The sequence below is a fragment of the Mustela lutreola genome, chromosome 4, assembly GCF_030435805.1.
Source record: "Mustela lutreola isolate mMusLut2 chromosome 4, mMusLut2.pri, whole genome shotgun sequence".
NCBI lineage: Eukaryota > Metazoa > Chordata > Mammalia > Carnivora > Mustelidae > Mustela > Mustela lutreola.
The window spans coordinates 114,872,192-114,891,027 of record NC_081293.1 but is presented as its reverse complement, the minus strand read 5'-3'; the positions used below and the strand labels follow the sequence as shown (position 1 = coordinate 114,891,027).

The following is an 18,836-nucleotide window of genomic DNA, read 5'->3' as shown; positions in this document are numbered from 1 at the left end:
CCCCAGCTTGTGACCTGCCTTCTGTGAATTATGTTCATGTGACTCTGGTGGTGGCTAGAGACACAGAGTGGACACTGGAAGCAGAGAGTCTAGTCACTCAAGATGGAACAGGACTTAGTCTTTATTATCCATTTCAAGCAAGTCTGAGAGAGAGAGAGAGAGAGTATGTTCTCAGATGGGAGAGTGATGGAAAGAACTGGGACTGAGGTCAGAAGCATACAGATGTTCACTTCACTTGTCCACTCAGGTTGGCATGGGCTGAGCAACAGTGAGCCTGATGGACTACAGAGTATGTAGACCGCAAGAATAGTCCACAGATATCCAATATGCTTGTACAGAATTTGCCATCACGCATTAGCTACTCCGTGAAAGGAGAAACAATATGGCAATAGGATGGATGTGGGGTCAAGTTGATGCCCAATAAAATCTTGACTCTACAACTATCTGGTTGTGTGACCTTGGGCAAGCTATGTAACTTCTGGAAGGCTTCATCTCCCTATCTATGAAATGGATGTGATGAGACCCAGCATCAGAATTGTTGTGAGAATTAAATGAAATAAGGGGTATTTTAGCATTAAGTCAGCTGCATATAACAGAAAACCTAAATAATAATGTGTTAAACCCAGTAGAGGTTGACTTTTCTTTGTAGCTTATGAAGTCTAATGGTAGCAGTCTAGGGTAGACAAGAAGGCTCCATAACATCGGGAATGCCCCAATTTCCTTGTTTTCGTGGTTTTTATCCTTGAGATTACCTTGTGATCATAAGACGGTTGCTGCAGCTCCAACCGTCACATTTGCATTTCAGACAGGAACAAGGAGGAAGAGGGAAGGACAAAAAAGTCTGCCTCCTGGCTGAGTTTTTAATCCAACAACTTTTATTTATAATTCACCCAACTATTTATAACTCATTGGCCATACCTATCTTCAAGAGAGACTGGAAAAGTTGGTTTTAGCTGGAAACATTAGCACTCCCAACAATATAAGGGATTGTGGCAAAAGGTGAGAATAGGTACTGGATAATTAGCAGTCTCTCTCTTTTTATGTAAAGCATCCAGCAAATGCAAGGTATTCAGTGAATAATAGGTATTTTATTTAATTTATTCTTAAAGCTCTCTTGGAAATGTTTGGCTCATCTCAACACGCTGTCTCCCTCAGAAGATGTCTTCCATCTCTGGGTGAAAACCCATCCCTCTGAGGCCTCCACCACACTTTGGGGATCCTGCAAAGGAGGCCCGACCCTCTTCTAGACCACAACCCTTTGCATATTTGAAAGCGCTGTCCTGTGCTCATCAGGCCATCTCAGCTCCACCAAGCCTGCCCCAAGGTCCTTCTGGTCAAACAGTATTGTCAGAATCCTGCACATTCTTCTCTGAACTAGATTTCTCTTCAGATGTGGCTCCCACAGCAGAACTCAATGATCATTGTGTGAGCACAGGACAGCGCTTCTCCTGTTTTTCCGTGTTTTGCCATTTCAGTGGCGTTTTGGTGGAAGCCAAGCTGGAATAGTAAGAGAACTTTGAGATGGAATGAACCTTCTAGAAGTCAGCATTGTCCTTTGTTATTTTCTGCTCCCATAACAGAGCTCGCCACAGAAGATAAACTTGAATGTTTGGAGTGTTTGAGGGCTTAGATGCACCAGATAGCTTTCAGTGGCCCTTTTGGGTAGAAAATCTAGAGTTGGTTGTATTGTCCATCGCTCTGTCAGGCGCTGTTAATACCCACAGCATTACATCCCCCAATGAACATAGAGAACATAAAGGGTAGCTATGAAGGACCAAATTTCTCTCCCAGCTACACATTCAGGGACTCTAATTCACGGGCTTGAGTGCATACATCTGAGGAGAGCGTTTTCTTCACAACCCATGTTCATTCTGCCCAAGTGTGTCATGGAGTAACACTTCCGTAAAGCACATTTAACCTGGCCAATTGAGTCTTAAAGTGTGTCTTTTGCTCTTGTTATTTCTCATTTAGAGTACTCTCTCATCCACCTCAGCAAGCTCTTTTCCTGTCATGGCTCGCTACCTTGTCTTGGGATCTTTCTATTTAGTATTACTACTTGATGCAAAGGTCAGACCAGATGGTTAGAATAACCAAATCCTCAGGAGGACTCTCCTGTCTCTGGGTTCCATGAGGACCCAGCCCCAGGCTCCTTCTGAATCTTCACCCCTGTCTCCCTCTTCTGTATCTCCTAGATGTGCCTAGACAGCCCCGGCGTGTTGGCCTCCTGACTTTAAATATTCTGTAGCATCATTTTCCTCCTGAAATCACTTGTTGAGACCTGTTAGACATCACTGGGGTCTGGCTGGACAAGAGGGACCAAAATGGCAAGCCCAGATAAAGTGTGCCTGTTGCCACTGTCCAGTAGAGACAAACACTTGCACAGTGGCAAGTGGACAGAAGGAAGATCTAGAGTCAAAAGCCAGCTGACGTGCTTCCAATGTCCCATTGAGTAGCTAATCAGCACGTGTGTGCATGGTCTGCTCAGTGTGGCCTGCTCAGGTCCTGGAAGCAGAGAAGGCAGCTTCGGTTTCCTGATGGCTTGGATGAAACATGCCCAAGGAATTCCTTTATTAGATGCCTGTAGTGCTGAAAAGTTTGCTCACCTCAGTTGAGGTGAACAGCTGATGTTCTCAGATCACTGACGGCCATTGTAGACTTGGAGAGGCAGAAATACCTTTTATTTTGATGCAGGGAGGAGACAGCTGTCAGCCAGATTTTTATCGTTAAACACATATAAATTCACATTCTCTTGCATTTTCTTTTTGCCATTCCTTCCTTCCTTTCAGTTTCCCCTTGGATGAGCTCCATTATATTTTCTGCAACACTTCACAGAGTGGTGTCTGGAGTCAGATGCCCCAGGTTCAATTCTTGGCCCTTCAGCTTACCATCCGGATGGCTGTGGGGGATACAATTAACCATTAGGACCTCAGTCTACTGATCCTCACTGACGGAAATGAAAATAGTGCCTACCAGATTGATGTATTGAGATTAATTGAGGTAATCCTCCTAAAGACTCTGGTATCAGACACAGAGTAAGTACTCCAGAAATATTGTTCAATCAACCAATGTTTGCTGTGTGTTTTACTAGTAAGAGTGATATTTAGGTTTGCTCTCCATGGGGCTGCATGCTTTGCCCTCTAGGCAGACAACATCCAGAGCCTGGGAGACTCCCTGCAGGTATAAATAGCACCAGCAAGCTTACAGGAGATATGACCTGCAGGGGTCGCCCCTTGTTCATCCACTCATTCCCTTTGATGTTTTTTGAGTACCTACTATGTGTTAAGCACAGTTCTAGAAGATGGAAATAAAGTAATGAGCCAAGTAGACAAAATCCCATATCTCCTAGAGTTTGTTTTCTGATAGGGAGAGATGGGCAATAAATCAATGTAAAAGGCAAGAAAATATCAGAGTTGTAAGAGCCATGCAGAGAATTTAAACCAGGTGATAAGCTAGACCGTGGCCCCCCAGGTTGTTTATCCAGGGAGGGTCCCCATGGTTGTGGCATTTAAGACTGATCCACCAGCCAGTGAGAAAGACTTTCACGCGGTGGGAAGAGCGAGTGCAAAGATCCAAAGATGGGAAGAAGAGCAGTTTGGTTGGATGATAGTGAGGGGGAGAATGGGTGCATTGAAGCTGGAAGGGAGGCAGGGGTCAGATCCCACAGGCTTCCTAAGCCAGGAAAAGGAGTTTGGATTTCATTCCAACTGTGATGGGAGCTATTGGATGGCTGTGAACAGGGAGTGATATAATCGGACTTAAATTTCTAAATGTTCCGGGGCACCTGGGTGGTTCAGTGGGTTAAGCCTCTGCCTTTGGCTCAGGTCATGATCTCGGGGTCCTGGGATGGAGCTCCACATTGGGCTCTCTGCTCGGCAGGGAGCCTGCTTCCTCCCTTCTCTGCCTGTTGCTCTGCCTACTTGTAATCTCTTTCTCTCTCTCTCTCTCTCTCTCTCTCTCTCTTTGTTAAACAAATAAATTAAATCTTTAAAAAAAAAAATTCTAAATGTTCCTCCTGCCTCTCCTGCCCCCTCTTCCCTATCACTGGGCACAGCGAGCCCTGCATGCTGAGGTATTGCTGTCTTTGGAATAAGCCATCCTATATAGCTGCCTGCCAGAAAGGAGTGCTCAGAAGACAAAGGCCACCGCATTCGAATCTGAAAAGTCCACAGTTCTTTCACCCTTTGTGATTTTTAGAGGTGACAAGATAAAAGCAAGGATTACGCAAGAAGTTGACCACCTGCCCCGGAATCGAAAACCAAGAAAGATGGTATCAGGGCTGTGGTGAACATAAAATTGGGTCCCACCTTCCAGCACCCTATTTTTCAGGAGTCCACTGTGTTCTCCTAGTCATCGCCATACTCCAGAAAGAATTGAAGAGTTATCCTGGCTAAGCGGTGATATACCACAGACTAGATGTCAAGAACACCGAGCTCTTATAGATTGTGAGTCTGCCTCTTAGTGTCCCTTCTAGGAGATATGTCTCATAGGATATCAATTTATCTCTGGGGACAGATGAAAATTGTACCCAGTGTGGTTTCTGCATTCTGAAGTTAATGCAGTGTGTTTCAAACAGTGACAGTACGATAAGCATCTTTCCTAAGGTTTCATGGTGATGAAGATTTCTATTCCATTTGGAGGCTATCAATGTATATACAACATGGGACAGGAAATCAGAAACCCTAGGTTCTGACCTCAGCTCTGCCACCAATGTTTAAACTTTGGGGAAGCATTTTGAACCTTAGTCTGCTCATCTCTGAAGGAAGGAACTGGAACTGACTCCATCTTGGATCATTCTTAGCTCTCATATTTGATTGTCCATATACCGTCATCCCAATTTTCTGAGAGCCCATGTTTGCAAGGCAGGGGCATCTGGTCTACCCTACAGGGGAAGGGATGCCACAGGGATTAAGCTTACACCTTGGACATCTTTAGCACCATTCCATTATCAGTTGAACGAACCATCTCTACAGTTAGGAAGAGCACAGCTTTTCAGTGAGTCTTCCTCGCAAAACCATTTACTCTGATAATAATGTAGTTACTAGATTTTACTGAATGTTCACCTTCTATCATTCAAGCGTCATAATAACCCCATGAAATAAGCAGTATCCCCAATTTAATGCAGGAAACTGGACCTTGGAGAAGTTAGCTAATGTGCCTAAGGACTCAGCTGGAGCATACCAGACCCAGACTCAGGCTGACTCCAAAGCCCATGCAGGAACTGAGCTGCCACACTCCAGCATCATTACTTACTTATTTTACCATACTCCACGGTAATGTATTAAGACATGTGACAGATATTACTAGATGCACAATAAGTCATTCTTGAAAGAATACATGTTTAATGCTCTGTGAACTTGGCTTCAGCAGCTCCCCATGCTGCTTTGGAGAAGCGGTATAACCTCCTGGTCTTATGTGGATAGGGGAGACAATGTCTAGTTGGACGCAAGCTCCCAGGTGCTTCTGATAGCTCTCCCCACACATGTCCACCACCCCTGCCTCACATACACATCTCCATTTAACAAAAGTCATTCTATCATTTCATTTAAATAAAGGCTGATCTTCTTAGAATCTCAATTAAATGACAAGGCTTTGTGTGACTTGACCATAAATACACCCAGACTTCCAACTGTATTGTTTATTCAATAATTCTCCTCAGCACCTTACAGACGGGTTTTGACGGAGGTTGTCTTACATATTTATGTTTTTCAGAATCTGACTTCTAGAATGTAGTACACATCTTGCATCCAAATTTTATTGATGGATATTAGATGTTTTAGAACATCACAATGGCAAAGAACAAGGACAGAAACGTTCTGTAACTGCTGTGTCTGATATGTGCCTTAGACACATGTGGCTTTCAAGCCCTTGAAATGTGGTTGAAAAGACTGAGGAACTAGATTTTGAATTGAATTTCATTTTAATTAAATTTAAATAGTGACGTGTGTCCAGTGGCTACTGTACTAGAAGGTTGCAAGTATAAAGAAACAACCTTTCTTCTTTCTTGACCAAAATAATGTAGAACTGAGAACTGAGACCCCTCCCATTTTTTTGTAAGTTGCTTTCCATTAACTCCAAAACAAAAATAGCAACAACAACCATAAGAGCCAAGAAGAAATTCTAGTATGCTTCCACGCGCCACTGGGGAATGAATTCTTAATGGCGAGAATTCTGACCCAGGGGTCAATGAAAGCAGGTAGGCAGGAAGAGACGTTCCCAAGGGGAGGTTCTCGGCAAATTCCTAGTTATGAGACACAGAGCAGACAGAGCCTGTCAAGGAGAGAGTAATTCCCCCTCAGAGGAAAATCTAAATGTGTTTTTAGCCACCTGTCACCCCAGAGGGAAGACAGGATGGCGATGTTAAATTGGCAAGATTGTAAAACACGGAAGTTAACTACCGTACAAGGCCAGTTGAGGTGTTTAAAGTACATTTTAACCGGTAGAACTTCACTTCCCGAAATCCAGACGGTGGTTGTTGCTGGTGGAGGGCAGAATGCGGACCTCTAGCTCTTTCTTTCCACAAAACTCGCATTTTTCAATAAAAATACCGTTCCACCAAGGCAGGATCAGGCTGGATTTTCATCTAAAGCAAATACTAAGAAAACCACAAAAGACCAGGATTCAGAATGAGAGCGATCAGCTGACGAGGTTAACAGGACACGCAGCTCCACTGCAAAACCGTGAACTAAAAACCACCCATTCTGTACAAAAGGGAGCTACCACAGGAGCAAAGAGGGCAAGAAACATAAACTGGAGGGGAAGTTCATTAACGGGCCCAGAGAAGAGAGCGAGAGATGGATTCTGAGCCAGGACAGTGTTTCTCGAACTGAATTTCAGGGTTGTATTCTTGCGAGGGGCGGGGGGGGTCACTGGGTTTAGTAGGGATGTTTAAGTTTTATGCTTTCCTTTCACCAAATATAAAGGCATAACTTGTCTTTCTTCGGTGACAGTTCTTAACTGAGAATCATTTTCAAAGGATGAAATTTTGGCTTTCTTACAAAAGGGTTTCTCAAATGTTGGCTAAGGGAGTATATCATAGGTCTTGGGCGATTATTTTCCTTTAAAGGGGTCCAGAGTTTATTCGGATTTGAGGATCAGTGACCTAAAGGCAGACCATACACACTATCTGATTTTATTCTTATTGGGAGAATGGAAGCAGCTTCCTAACTAACTTTGTCCTTTGCTTATGAAGAGCTTAAACCTCTCTAAACTCAGCAGGGCAGGCTGAGCACAGTGCTTGTATTTTACTCCCTAAGGGATATCATTGCTTAGAAGATTACGTTCTTCTCTTGCAACTGGGGAGCAACACAGCACCGTCATCGAGATCGTGAGTTGGGGCTCCATCACTAACCCTGACTCTCCAGCAGGCTGAGATGCTCATAGCCTTATGTGTAAAACAAAGCAGCAGACTGGGTCATTAATTACCAAGGTCATGTCCAGCCTAGATTTCTGATTCCAACCATAAATTACAGTCCCATGTTGTAACTCTCCTCTGAAAGGCCTTTCAGCTAAAAATCATTTTCCCTAGGGCTCTGTGCCATATCTGTTCTTTTCATTGCTACTTTCCACCACTGAGCGCCGAAGGACCAGGAGGTGATGCATTTGATGGAAAATCCGTCTGCACCCAGCGTCCCACCTGTTACCTGCTACCACCTAGGAAGTGGGAAATTAAACGATCGAAGCCAGCCTCTCAGGGCTCAGTGAAAATCTCCCAGATATAAAAGAAATACTTAGAGGGAGTATTTGGGATTTTTTAAAGTTTCCAAGGAACCAGACAGCTATTCGCTAAGTGTGAGTATATCAAGTGGAAACATAAAAGCTATGTCCACTTTTGTGTTTTGAATGTTATAGAAGAAGTTATGTTAGGCTGTTAGTTCATCTACCACTGTTAAGAGTGACTGTTGGATTTGGGGAGCCCTCTCAACAGCCAGCTGTGCCCAGTAGTACCAGTGATGGTACAGGCCTGTCTGGGTCTGAGGAGTGTGTGCTTAGAAACACCAAGCCAGGGCTGACTTTTGGTAGGGGTAATGCTATTCCTTTTCTCTGAGAAGTCCTCCCCGGCTCAGGAAGGGTTTAGACCAAGGCTGTCCCATTGCTTCGGCCTTGTTTGAAACATGATACCTATGGCCTGGGGGATAATTCTCAGGGGTCAGAGGGATCCAGAAGAAATTGGCCTTGAGACCGGACTCTGAGTCTCTGCTTTATAGCTAAAGCAGAGAACATCAGAATACTCTAAAAATGACTCTGGCATCAGTCCTTCATTTGGTGATAGAACCCATTCTTTTAGCCTTTTTCCTCCTCGGGCTACCTACTGAAACTTACCAGCTGACACCTGGGTATGTCTGTATTGCCTTAGGAAGGATGGGACCCTTCGACCCAAAGTAGAGCTCAGAAGCTACAGCCATCGGATCATACTAGAGCTCACCCTTCAGGACAATGGTTCCCTGGCCAGCTTCTCGGCGTCAGGGGCTCCAGTCCTCCAGATGTGGTCCTGTGGCCTCATGAGCTCCTTGAGCCTCCCAGAAACATGACTTTGCTGGTCCCATCAACCAGAAAGACGTGCCTGCCTCTCTCTCTTCTGTTAAAGCAATGACCTTCCACACAGTACAGAATGAAAGCCTTCCAGTACAAGAGAATGACTTATTTGAAACAATTCCCTTGGAGATCATCTTGTGTTTTCCACCCTAGTTATAATTTGGCTAATTGCTTAATAATTCTGTTTAAATGTCTCCGTTTCTGCAAACATCAATTCATTAGGTCTACTTTTCCTGGTTGGAAATCTCTTCGCTTCTCTAAATATCCTCGGCCCCTTTCCATTTGCACTTTTGCCTGAGCAACATTCTGATGACATAAAGAGCGTCCCTTTGCAGAGGTGTTGAGCAGATCAAGGTGTCTCTCTGTGTTCCAGAGCCCAAGCCCTATAACCTGTGGCCTTGAAACAGTACCTGTGTTGGGAAAGATCTCAGACCGACCGAGTCTTTATTTTTTTTTTTAATTAACATATAATGTATTGTCTGTCCCAGGGGTACAGGTCTGTGAATCATCAGGCTTAGGCATTTCACAGCACTCACCATAGCACATACCCTCCCCAATGTCCATCACCCAGCCACCCTATCCCTACCCGCCTCCCCCAGCAACACTCAAGTTTGTTTCCTGAGATTAAAAGTCTCTTATGGTTTGTCTCCGTCCCTGGTCCCATCTTGTTTCATTTTTTTCCTTCCCTTCTCCCCATGAGCCCCCGCCCTCCCTCTCAAATTCCTCATATCAGTATATAATTCTCTTTCTCTGATTGACTTATTTCGCTCAGCATAATACCCTCTAGTTCCATCCACGTCATTGCAAATAGCAAGATTTCAGGGTTTTGATGGCTGCATAGTATTCCAGTGTGTGTGTGTGTATAAATATATATATATACCCCACATCTTCTTTATCTATTCATCTGTTGATGGACATCTAGGCTCTTTCCATGGTTTGGCTATTGTGGACATTGCTGCTATAAACATAGGGGTGCACGTGCCCCTTCGGATCACTACATTTGTGTCTTTAAAGTAAATACCCAGTAGTGCAATAGGGCAATAGTGCAATAGTGGGTAATAGGGCAACTCTATTTTCAACTTCTTGAGGACCCTCCATACTGTTTTGCAGAATGGCTGCACCAGCATACATTCCCACCAACAGTGTAGGAGTGTTCCCCTTTCTCCACATCCTCACCAACATCTGCTGTTTCCTGACTGGGTTAATTGTAGCCATTCTGACTGGTGTGAGGTGGTATCTCACTGTGGTTTTGATTTGGATTTCCCTGATGCCTAGTGATGTTGAGCACTCTTTCATGTGTCTGTTGGCCATTTGGATGTCTTCTTTGCAGAGATGTCTGTCCATGTCTTAATCTATAAAGAACTTATCAAACTCAACACCTAAAGAACAAATAATCCAATCAAGAAATCAGACTGTGTCTTTAAAAAACCAGCTTCTCTGCCCAATGAAGCTGCCATCACCGATCACCGGTAGCCCTAGCCCCCTCCTACAGCAGGAGACATGCCATCCCAGGGTGGGAGGCTGCCCGAGGCAGGAAAACCCAGCCCAGCCTTGAGGAACCTGCAGCCCAGCGGGCAGCTGGAGAATTCAGCTCTGGAGTACCTCTGCACATAAGAATAGTATCCAGGTTAAAACTCCACTTAAAGCAAGAGCCTTCTCAGAGCACACGCATCCATGGTGGGGCACCACAGATACACACACACACACACACACACACACACACCCTGTGTGTAGCTGGAAGCTGAACACCCTGGTGATGTCTGTGCTTCAGGGTGGGGGTGGGGATAGCCTGTGACTCACCCTTTCCAGCAGAGGTTGTTTAGGCATTCGTTCCCTCTGTCCTCTACGAGCTGGAAACCTCCAATGTTGTTTTTCCTTTTTCATTTGAAAAATTTAGCACCCGCCCATCCAACCATACCAACCCCATCACTTTGGCTAGATGCTCCCATTCCAGAGGGAGCTAACACAACCCCCCACACCTTGGAGAAAGTGGGAAAACTTAGAGTGACAGAGGAGGAACCTGAAGCTTCCCCCTGGGAAACTTTCTTGGGCTTGTGATGAATAAGAAGTGACAGAGGTAGCAAGCAAAAGAAGGAAGCAGGAAGCGCGCCCGCGTCCCCTTCTTTCCCTTGGGACCACAGTGTCCTGCCAAGTGAACTCAGAACTGACAGAACAGTTCTGGGAAAGAACAGAGGAGTGAAATCTGTCCTCCCTGACCTGGTAAACCACTTGGTTCTCACTAGCCTCCTGTCCTCGCCTTTAAGCAATTCTGTGTGTGAAGCCAGTTGGAAAACACACAGCGCCGTCAGTCCAAAGGGTAATCCCTAATGACACATCCACAGCCTTCAACTGTCCGACATGAACCGGGCCTCCGGGTTCTACCTGATCTGTAGGTACGCGATTGATTTTTATTTATCTTTCTTTAAAAGCTACTCTGAATTTCTTTGGAATTTGCAATCATGCCCTCAAAGAATGATCGTAACACATGAAACGGCTGCCCAGCCTGTGCGTTTCTAACTTTGTCTGTTTCTCCTGAATGCTTGATTTGTTTCTATTGTTTTTTCCTTATTGAGCATCGATTCGCTGTGAGTCCTTGGCTCTCCATTAACGTTTGATTGTCTAGTCTGGGTGGTACTGCCTGAGGAAGCCAAAGGTAAAAGCTAAAGATAACAATGATATCTAACACTTAGATAATGCTCAGTGGTGACTAGGATCAGGTATTTCGTGGGTGTTCAGTCATGCCCTCCTCACCACGATCTTAGGAGGTAAGTGCTCCTGTAGGACCCATTTCACAGATGAGGAAACTGAGGGCGGGAAGGATAAGATGCTCGCGGGGGTCACACAGCTAGCACGGGGTGGGAACAAGATAGGAAACCAGGATATGGCTCCCAGAACTCTGCCTTTCATCACAATGAACCCCCGTGCCTATCCTTTGCACACTAAGACTGGGAGAGCCCGGAATGACCTTGTTATTTTTAACCATGCGCGAAGTGCAAGCTCTTCATTTATTTTACCTTTAACCCTTCTGTTTTTCCCTCCCAAACTCTCAGACGACGGAAATGCTTAAAGCAAACTAAGGTAGTGTGAGACCACACCATGTAAGTGTAAGCATGGCTCCTTGTGGGTCCGGCTTTTGTGTTGTGCGCTTCTGCCTACCGCCCCCGCATGTTCTCCCCGCTGCTCTCCGCCGGCTTTCCGCTTTTGCCGCTTGGCGCTTGGGCCGCATGAACCATCACTTTTAAGCCATAGATCTTCTGTTTTTGCTCCTGATTTTATAGTTGTGCTTCTCTCTCCCGCCACGCCTGGCGCCTGGGCAGGAGCCAGAGCACATGCCGCCGTCAGCCCGGCACCTGCCCCGGGGAGGAGCCGGGGACTCCTGGGGAATGCGTGAGGTCATTGTTCTCGGACAATGAGCCCTCGGATTGTCAGCTTTTAGGATGCTGGGCATGTGCGCACATTCTGGCGTGACGCCTGACTTCACAGGGTGGAAACATCTGTGGGCTTCTCCATGCTGGTTGTGGTCGCCGATCGCACGCCTTCGCTGTGCACTGTCCTTCTGGGGCTGCCAGCCTAAGCAGATTATTGTTCTGTGAGTCTTTGCAGAGGTGAACGTTATGTGAAAATTAATACTATCCTGCCGTGGCGGCGCTGAAATGAGCCATGGAGAGAAGTAGTACCTCGTTTCTTTATTATTTCCTCTGTACCTATGTATATGATGGACACACATACCTGATGTTAAACCTGTGATCATGGAGAATAATGGGTTTGAGGCCAAATGATGGGCTCTATGATGCTTCATTCACACAATGGTGTTTTGGTGTTCCCTGAATCCACATAAACTATATTTCCACTTCCAGTGAATTTAGTATGTGGTAAACTAGACTTACAGAATAAGTGGTGGAGGAGAAATTTGTGCCTGACAAAGAATATCTGGAATGTTTGAAATTTGGCGCCGCCTTACTGTACAGACTTCCCCACCTGCCGACGACCTTGGGGCTGGATCTTCTTGTCCTTGGGGCTGGATCTGCTTGTCCTCAGTCCCACTGAAGTTTCAAGTGTGTGTTCAGTAGGCATCAGGAAGGAGGAAACTTTTCCAAATTAGTTGTCGGAGATGACAAGAACTTAAAATTGAAGGGGCTGTCATGAGATGCGTCCCCTCCGTGTTGAGACCCCCACCCCGCCATTTAGACATGCACAGAATTCTGGAGCTGACGGGTCCTCAGGGATGTTGGGTCCTTTACTCCAAACCCCTTAATTCATAGACGATGACTGGGAGGGACAGTAACTTGCCCAGGATGGTGGGGCAGAGGCTGGATTAAATCTCAGTCCTCCTCTTTCCATCGAAGCCTCTCCCCAGTGCATCATCCCAGCTCATTTCTCACTGGGGGAGAACCCTCTGCACGGCCATTCACTTTTTTTCTTAAAAGTGAATGGAACCAAAGAAACCTACATCCCAAGAAAAGACTCCGGTCCCAGTCCTGGCTGTGCCATAAATGTCTGGGGGAGCCTGGGAAAGTTACAGTGCCTCTCTGCACCTCAGGCTCCTCACCCATAAAACGAGTGTGAGAACTGCTGGTTTCAGTAAGTATATAAATGCTAACTTTGCTCACGAGCCTCCGGCTGCTTTTGTGCGGGTCCTCCCCGCAGTATTCATTTCCCACTATAGAGTTATGAAGAAAGCTCTAATCGGGCTGTTCTAACCCCAGCAAGAGCCCCGTAAGTCTCTGTTACCAAGTGAACAAGGACAGAAGCAGGAGGGAGATGGTGTGGGTGAGAAGCAAGCAGCCTGCCCTCCTCACACCATCCCGTGAAACCAAGGGAGACGCAGCAAACCCCAAACTTGGTCATCTCCGATTTCTGCAGTTCGGGGCTATCTAGCTGATGTCTCCTCTTCTCGACCGCAAGACACCAAGCCCAGTATGTAAACTAGGTTATGTTGTCTCTTTCCAGTGTGTTGCTTACGGAGGTGACAGGGCCAGGGAAGTCTCCGAGGCAATCCAAGAGTAATTGGAAAGCCAACAGAGGCCCATAGATGCCACCCAAGCTGTGAGATACACTCCTTCTTCACAGACCCAAGCTGTGAGATACACTCCTTCTTCACATAAAACTACAGAAGGGCAGATATGAACCAAATACACAATGTCATTTTTAACAGGACTTGTTTTTTCCATAGGAAATCCATGGCATTTTTAACGAGGGATCTTTTTTATAAAACAACGAACCATCCCTTGATTTAACAATTTGGCCCATTTTGGCTTCTGTATATCAAGTTTAGCTTAATGTGCATCTTTTCTCAAAGTAGCCCATCAGGTCTGCACCTGTCTTCCTTGAAGCTGCCCCTGATTCAAAGTTGAGTGGGAAGAGCAGGTCAGGATATGGTAGGGAGGGGGCGTGAATCACAGAGACGGACAGGTGCCTGCTCACTTCTTAGATTCTAATACTGCTGGACAGAACGTAGCCCGGCAAAAAAAAAAAAAAAAAAAAAAAAAAAAAAAAGCCATGACCTCAGAGAATATCCCTGGGGTAGAATTTCAGCACCAGGATTTTGGTGGAGTGGGGAGGTAGGAGGCCAAATCTGCCTGGAAAGTTTGTGTTAAAGGATTCTTAAAGTTGCCTTTGCATGGTACCTCATACTGGATTGAAAAATGTCTCTCCACCACATCCTTTGGAGGGAGCAGCTGTTGAAAATGATGTGAAGGGCCCACGGGCCTCTTCCTGGCAACCATCATTGCCCTAGAATTCCCAGCCCTTGTCCAGGGACAACCGTTAGCACAGCATGAAGAGGAAAACAGCCTCCTTGGGCAGCTGTGCAAGACCAGTTCTCCCACTGAGGATACTGGACAGACGAGCAGAGGTGGTGAGCTCCTCGCGCTACTTTTGTCTTTGCCGGAGAATCATACATGGGGCCCTGGGAGAGGCACTTTCCCCGGCTTCTTCTGGGTCCTTCCTGGCCCTTCCTAAGAGAATCATTGTCCTGCTGAGACCTCTAGTGGCCATTTGGGTAACTGCAGGCGTCTGAACAACGGGGAGAGGAACCATGCGCACACCGAGGGCTGCCCCTGCGTGTCCTCGGGAAGTGTTCGGAGGCCTCAGCCTGGAACACTTTCCATGTGGGGAATAAAGGGAACCTCTGTGGCCTGAGGCCCCTGCAACATCAGCCTGGAGGCCTGTCAGGTGAACGTGTCCGGTGGGTTCCCAACCACAGGATAAGAACTCAGCTTTCTTTCGTGTCTCAGCGATTCCAGCTTAGTTGTGGGATCTGCCTGACGTCCGGGATTTGGCCGATCCTTCAAGGCTTGCCCTAGAACAGACCTGATCCTCCACTTTTCCCGGAGACCAAGCTGAGCTCCTGAGAGTCTGAAAAGCCAGCCACCAGCAGCCTGACAAACACACCAGCCCTCGTTTGCTCCCCCAGGGCCTTGGGTAGCCCAGCCTGGCTTGGGGGCGGGGCAGCCCTGCTTGGCCTCCCCAGACACTCACCTCCCAGAGGGACAGAAAACAAGCCCGCCACCACCCCTGCCTCCCACACTCTGGTCCTCAGGGCTCCCTGAGAGCAGTTAAGTAGATTACCCCTGATGGACACAAAACTAAATTGTGGTAATTGTACTAACCCAGTGGCATTCTCAAGGCGTGGTCCCCAGATCAGCAGCATCAGGATCATTTGGGAACTGAGAAGAAAAGCAGACTCTCAGGCCCTGCCCTGCCCCAGCCATACAGAATCAGAGCCTCTCTGAATGGGGCCCAACCATCTCTGGGTGTTCCTGAGGCCGCCTGTGGTTCAAGAACCACTTCAAGCACCGATTCACAAACGTCTACAGATGAAAGATAATAAACTTCCAGCTTATTTAAAATGTGGATTCTGATCCCTGCCCCACAGGGATTTAGTAGCTCTGAAGTGGGGTTGCAGAAATCTGATTTTGAAACCATCATTCCATGTAACCCTGTTGTGGGTGACCCACGGACCACCATTTTGGATTTCTGCTCTGGAACGAGCAGGACAAGCACAGTTTAGCTTCCTCTCTTGAATTAAAGGTAAGGGTTGTTCTCACATCTCGCTGGTCATGAAAGAGATCCCTGCAAGTATCTCAGAGTACTCCAGTCCTCATATTGCCGCAAGTTGGGTGTTGCTGCAGCCGTGAGGAGAATCTCGGTGGGATCTCTCTCATAATCTGAACAAAGCGATGTTAATGTCTGAGAGACCAGGAAGGAGAGGAAGCCTGTGGTTTCTTAGGAGTCTGGGTCTCTGGGGTGGCGTCCCAGGCTTATCCAAGCGAAACCGTGGGTCGTCTCTAAGCTGCCAGCCTTCGAAATAGTGAGTTGCCTTTCTTCTCCATTCTTGAACAGTGAGAGAGTTAATGGTGCTTTCCCAAGAGGACCCAAGAGGCTAGTTCGTTCTACCATTATCAGTTTTCAAAACTTGTCAAGTTTTCAAAACTTGAGCCTATGAGTACCTTTGGCTCACATAGAATTAATTTCTGTGAGGATTCTCGTGAATCAAATGTCCCAGCTCTCCTCAGCACAGGGCCCCGCTGGGAACTCCAGAAAGGATTTGCCATTCTTCTCTGTCCCCTGTCACACGCCCATTTCAACCCCCAACCCAGTTCCATCCAGGGCACCCACACCCTCCCTAGGGCACTCATTCTTCGGGAAGGACTGAGAAGACTAACGTGCCAAGGCACACTTCCCAGGGCATGTTGAGCCGGCAGGAGGCTGGAAGCTGACATTCCTGGTGGCTGGTTCTCGTGGACATTGTCTGACAACATGCACAGATGTTGTCTGCTTGGGGACAGCAGCTTGATCGGGTCAGGCTTCTATTCTTTCCAGTATGTCAGTGGAGCAGGCAAAGCGCTGGCTCCCTTCCTGTCCATCTTCCTCCATCTTCTTCCCCTTATCCATCCTCCCATGCCTTCCTCCCCCACGTTTTCTGTTTCTGTGATTTTCTGCAGCGTTTCCCCTCCTTTTTCTCCATTCTTGCTGGGCCCCCCTCCATCCTGGAGAGCCGGCACCCACCCCAGCCAGGCCTTCAAAGGCCTCCCCAGCAGTGTGCACCCTGCCCGGCAGGGACTGCCCCCCTCACCTACTGTAAAGCACACCTGAAAGACAGACGTCTCATCTGCCCTTCCGCAGACAGAGGGGGAGAGAGGGAGGCAAGAAAGAGGAGAGCTGCAAAGGAACACCCAAAAAGAAACCATGACCAGTGTTCAAATTTTAAACTTACTCCATGTCCAGAAGGAGGGCAGCCCACCCTCCCAGCAGTGGGGTCAGGACAAAGCACCGTCCTTAAAACTCTGTGTGGGCAGGGGAGAAATGAGGGCACTGCCGAACGTGGGGCAGTACTGAGAGACATGAAGGCTTTATCTAAGGAACAAATCCACTCTTCACAGAGATGTTTCTGGGTCCAAGAGGTCTCCTCTTGGGAGCCGGAAAATGGGCAGGGCTGGCCTTGCTGACAGGGGCATTGATTCTTTTTTTCTTTTTTTAAGATTTTATTTATTTATTTGACAGACAGATCACAAGCAAGCAGAGAGGCAGGCGGGGGGGGGGGGGGAGCAGGCTCCCAACTGAGCAGAGAGCCTGATGCGGGGCTCGATCCCAGGACCCTGAGATCATGACCTGAACCAAAGGCAGAGGCTTTAACCCACTGAGCCACCCAGGCGCCCCAGGGGGCATTGATTCGGTTCTGGCTCACTCGATCTTTGCTCTCACAACCAGGGTCAGCTCCAAGGGTGCAGGACCAACCAGCATAGTCCTGTAGGGTCCTAAGCTTAGAAGGACCCCACACTTGGGGTTGAATGCTGTGCAGCCCCGGGCTTAAAACTGTGTTTTGTAAGTGAAGTCTGATTGGGTAGTGGAAGCTTGGAGCATGCAAAGGGGTAGGGAGGCTCGGAGACTGCTTCTGGGACCCTGCTTCCTGCTGCCACACCCAGCAGATGTTCCCAACTAGAGGACGAGAGGCATTTCTCTGCCCGTTTTCCTGTCCCCTGGAACCTGAGCCTGCCCAGCCTTTTCTTCTAGGGCCTGCCCAGTGACCGCTGCCACCTTCTACCCCAGGAAGGGAGCAGGCATGGGTGGGGAAGATCCTGGCTGTATGCACCTGTCCTGCAGGATCCTGGGGACAGGCTACAACAGTGCTGCCTCTTTCCAGTGGACATCAGGCAGGAGGCCACAACTCAGTAAGGGACACTCCCAATCCAGTTACCGAGTACAGAGATTGCAATCCCCTGGGGGATAACCTGTCACCATGTTTGGGGAGACCACGGCGGGGGGAGGGACCTGCTTCAAGCCTGGCAACAATACAATACATCCCTCTGTCAGCAGATGTCATCAGGCCCAAGTGGGCACGCAGAGCAGGGGCTCCCAGCCAGTTCCCTCCAGCCCACCCTATAGTTAGGGGAACCCTCTCTTCCTTCCCAATCTTCCCGAACCTGTGTTGGTATTTTCCAGCCAGTTCAAGGCCTCCTCCAGAGATGAAAAACAAATTATATGATCTCAGGGATTGCACAAATGAGCTAAATGCTCTGACATTTACATTTAAAGCTAGCACGGCACAATGTAAAAATGAATGCTAAAATTCATGCTAATAATTAAAAGTTTGAACTTTATCTACCTAGAAGGACATTAAGTAACAAATAAAGAGATGCCTGGGTGGGTCGGTCGGTTTAGCATCTGCCTTCAGCTCAGGTCATGATCCCAGGGTCCCCCGGCACCTTGCTCAGGGAGTCTGCTTCCGCCTCTCCTTGTGCCCCTCTCCCCTGCTTGTGCTCTCTCTCCCTCTGTCTCTCAAATAAATAAATAAATTCTTTTATAAATAAATAAATAAAAAGCAAATAAAATATGCCATGACTCGTGATGGTTGCCCAATCGTGTGAATGTATTTGATACCACCGAACTGTACACTTAAAAATGTGTAAAATGTACATGTAACATATTAAAAAAGGTGAAAAGGGCAAATTTGATGTTCCATGTATTTTACAACAAGAAAAAGAGTTGGGGCGGTGCTCCTGGGCGGCTCACCTGCTTAGCGTCTGCCTCTGTCTCGGAACATAATCTCAGGGTCCTGGGATCAAGTCCCACAGCCGCCTCCCTGCTCAGCAGGGGGTCTGCTTCTCTCCCTCCCTCTGCTCCCCCATCCTACTCTTGCTCACTCTTTCTTTCTCTCAAATAAATGAATAAAATCTTAAAAGAAAGAAAGAAAACAAGTGAACTCCAACACCATGACAAGGCCAGAGAGACCACAAGAAAAAAGGGAAAAGCTTCGTATTGCAATACCTTTAATGGCAATTTTTCCCACTTTCTGAGCAATT

General features: G+C 47.2%; 1 protein-coding gene across 3 annotated transcripts in view; it reads left to right on the top strand.

Moving 5' to 3' along the window:
- The window catches only part of LHFPL3 (LHFPL tetraspan subfamily member 3), a 571,790-nt gene that overhangs the window by 494,780 nt on the left and 58,174 nt on the right, over nt 1-18,836 (top strand). The window contains exon 3 of one of the 3 annotated variants that reach the window (XM_059170877.1): nt 11,583-11,610. The exons of 1 other annotated variant lie outside the window; for it this stretch is intronic. In XM_059170877.1, the coding sequence (XP_059026860.1) occupies nt 11,583-11,599 (17 nt within the window). In that variant the 3' untranslated portion in view covers nt 11,600-11,610. Of the gene's footprint in view, nt 1-11,582; nt 11,631-18,836 lie in introns of all 3 variants that reach the window. One more of the 3 variants, XM_059170876.1, reaches the window with a different exon arrangement.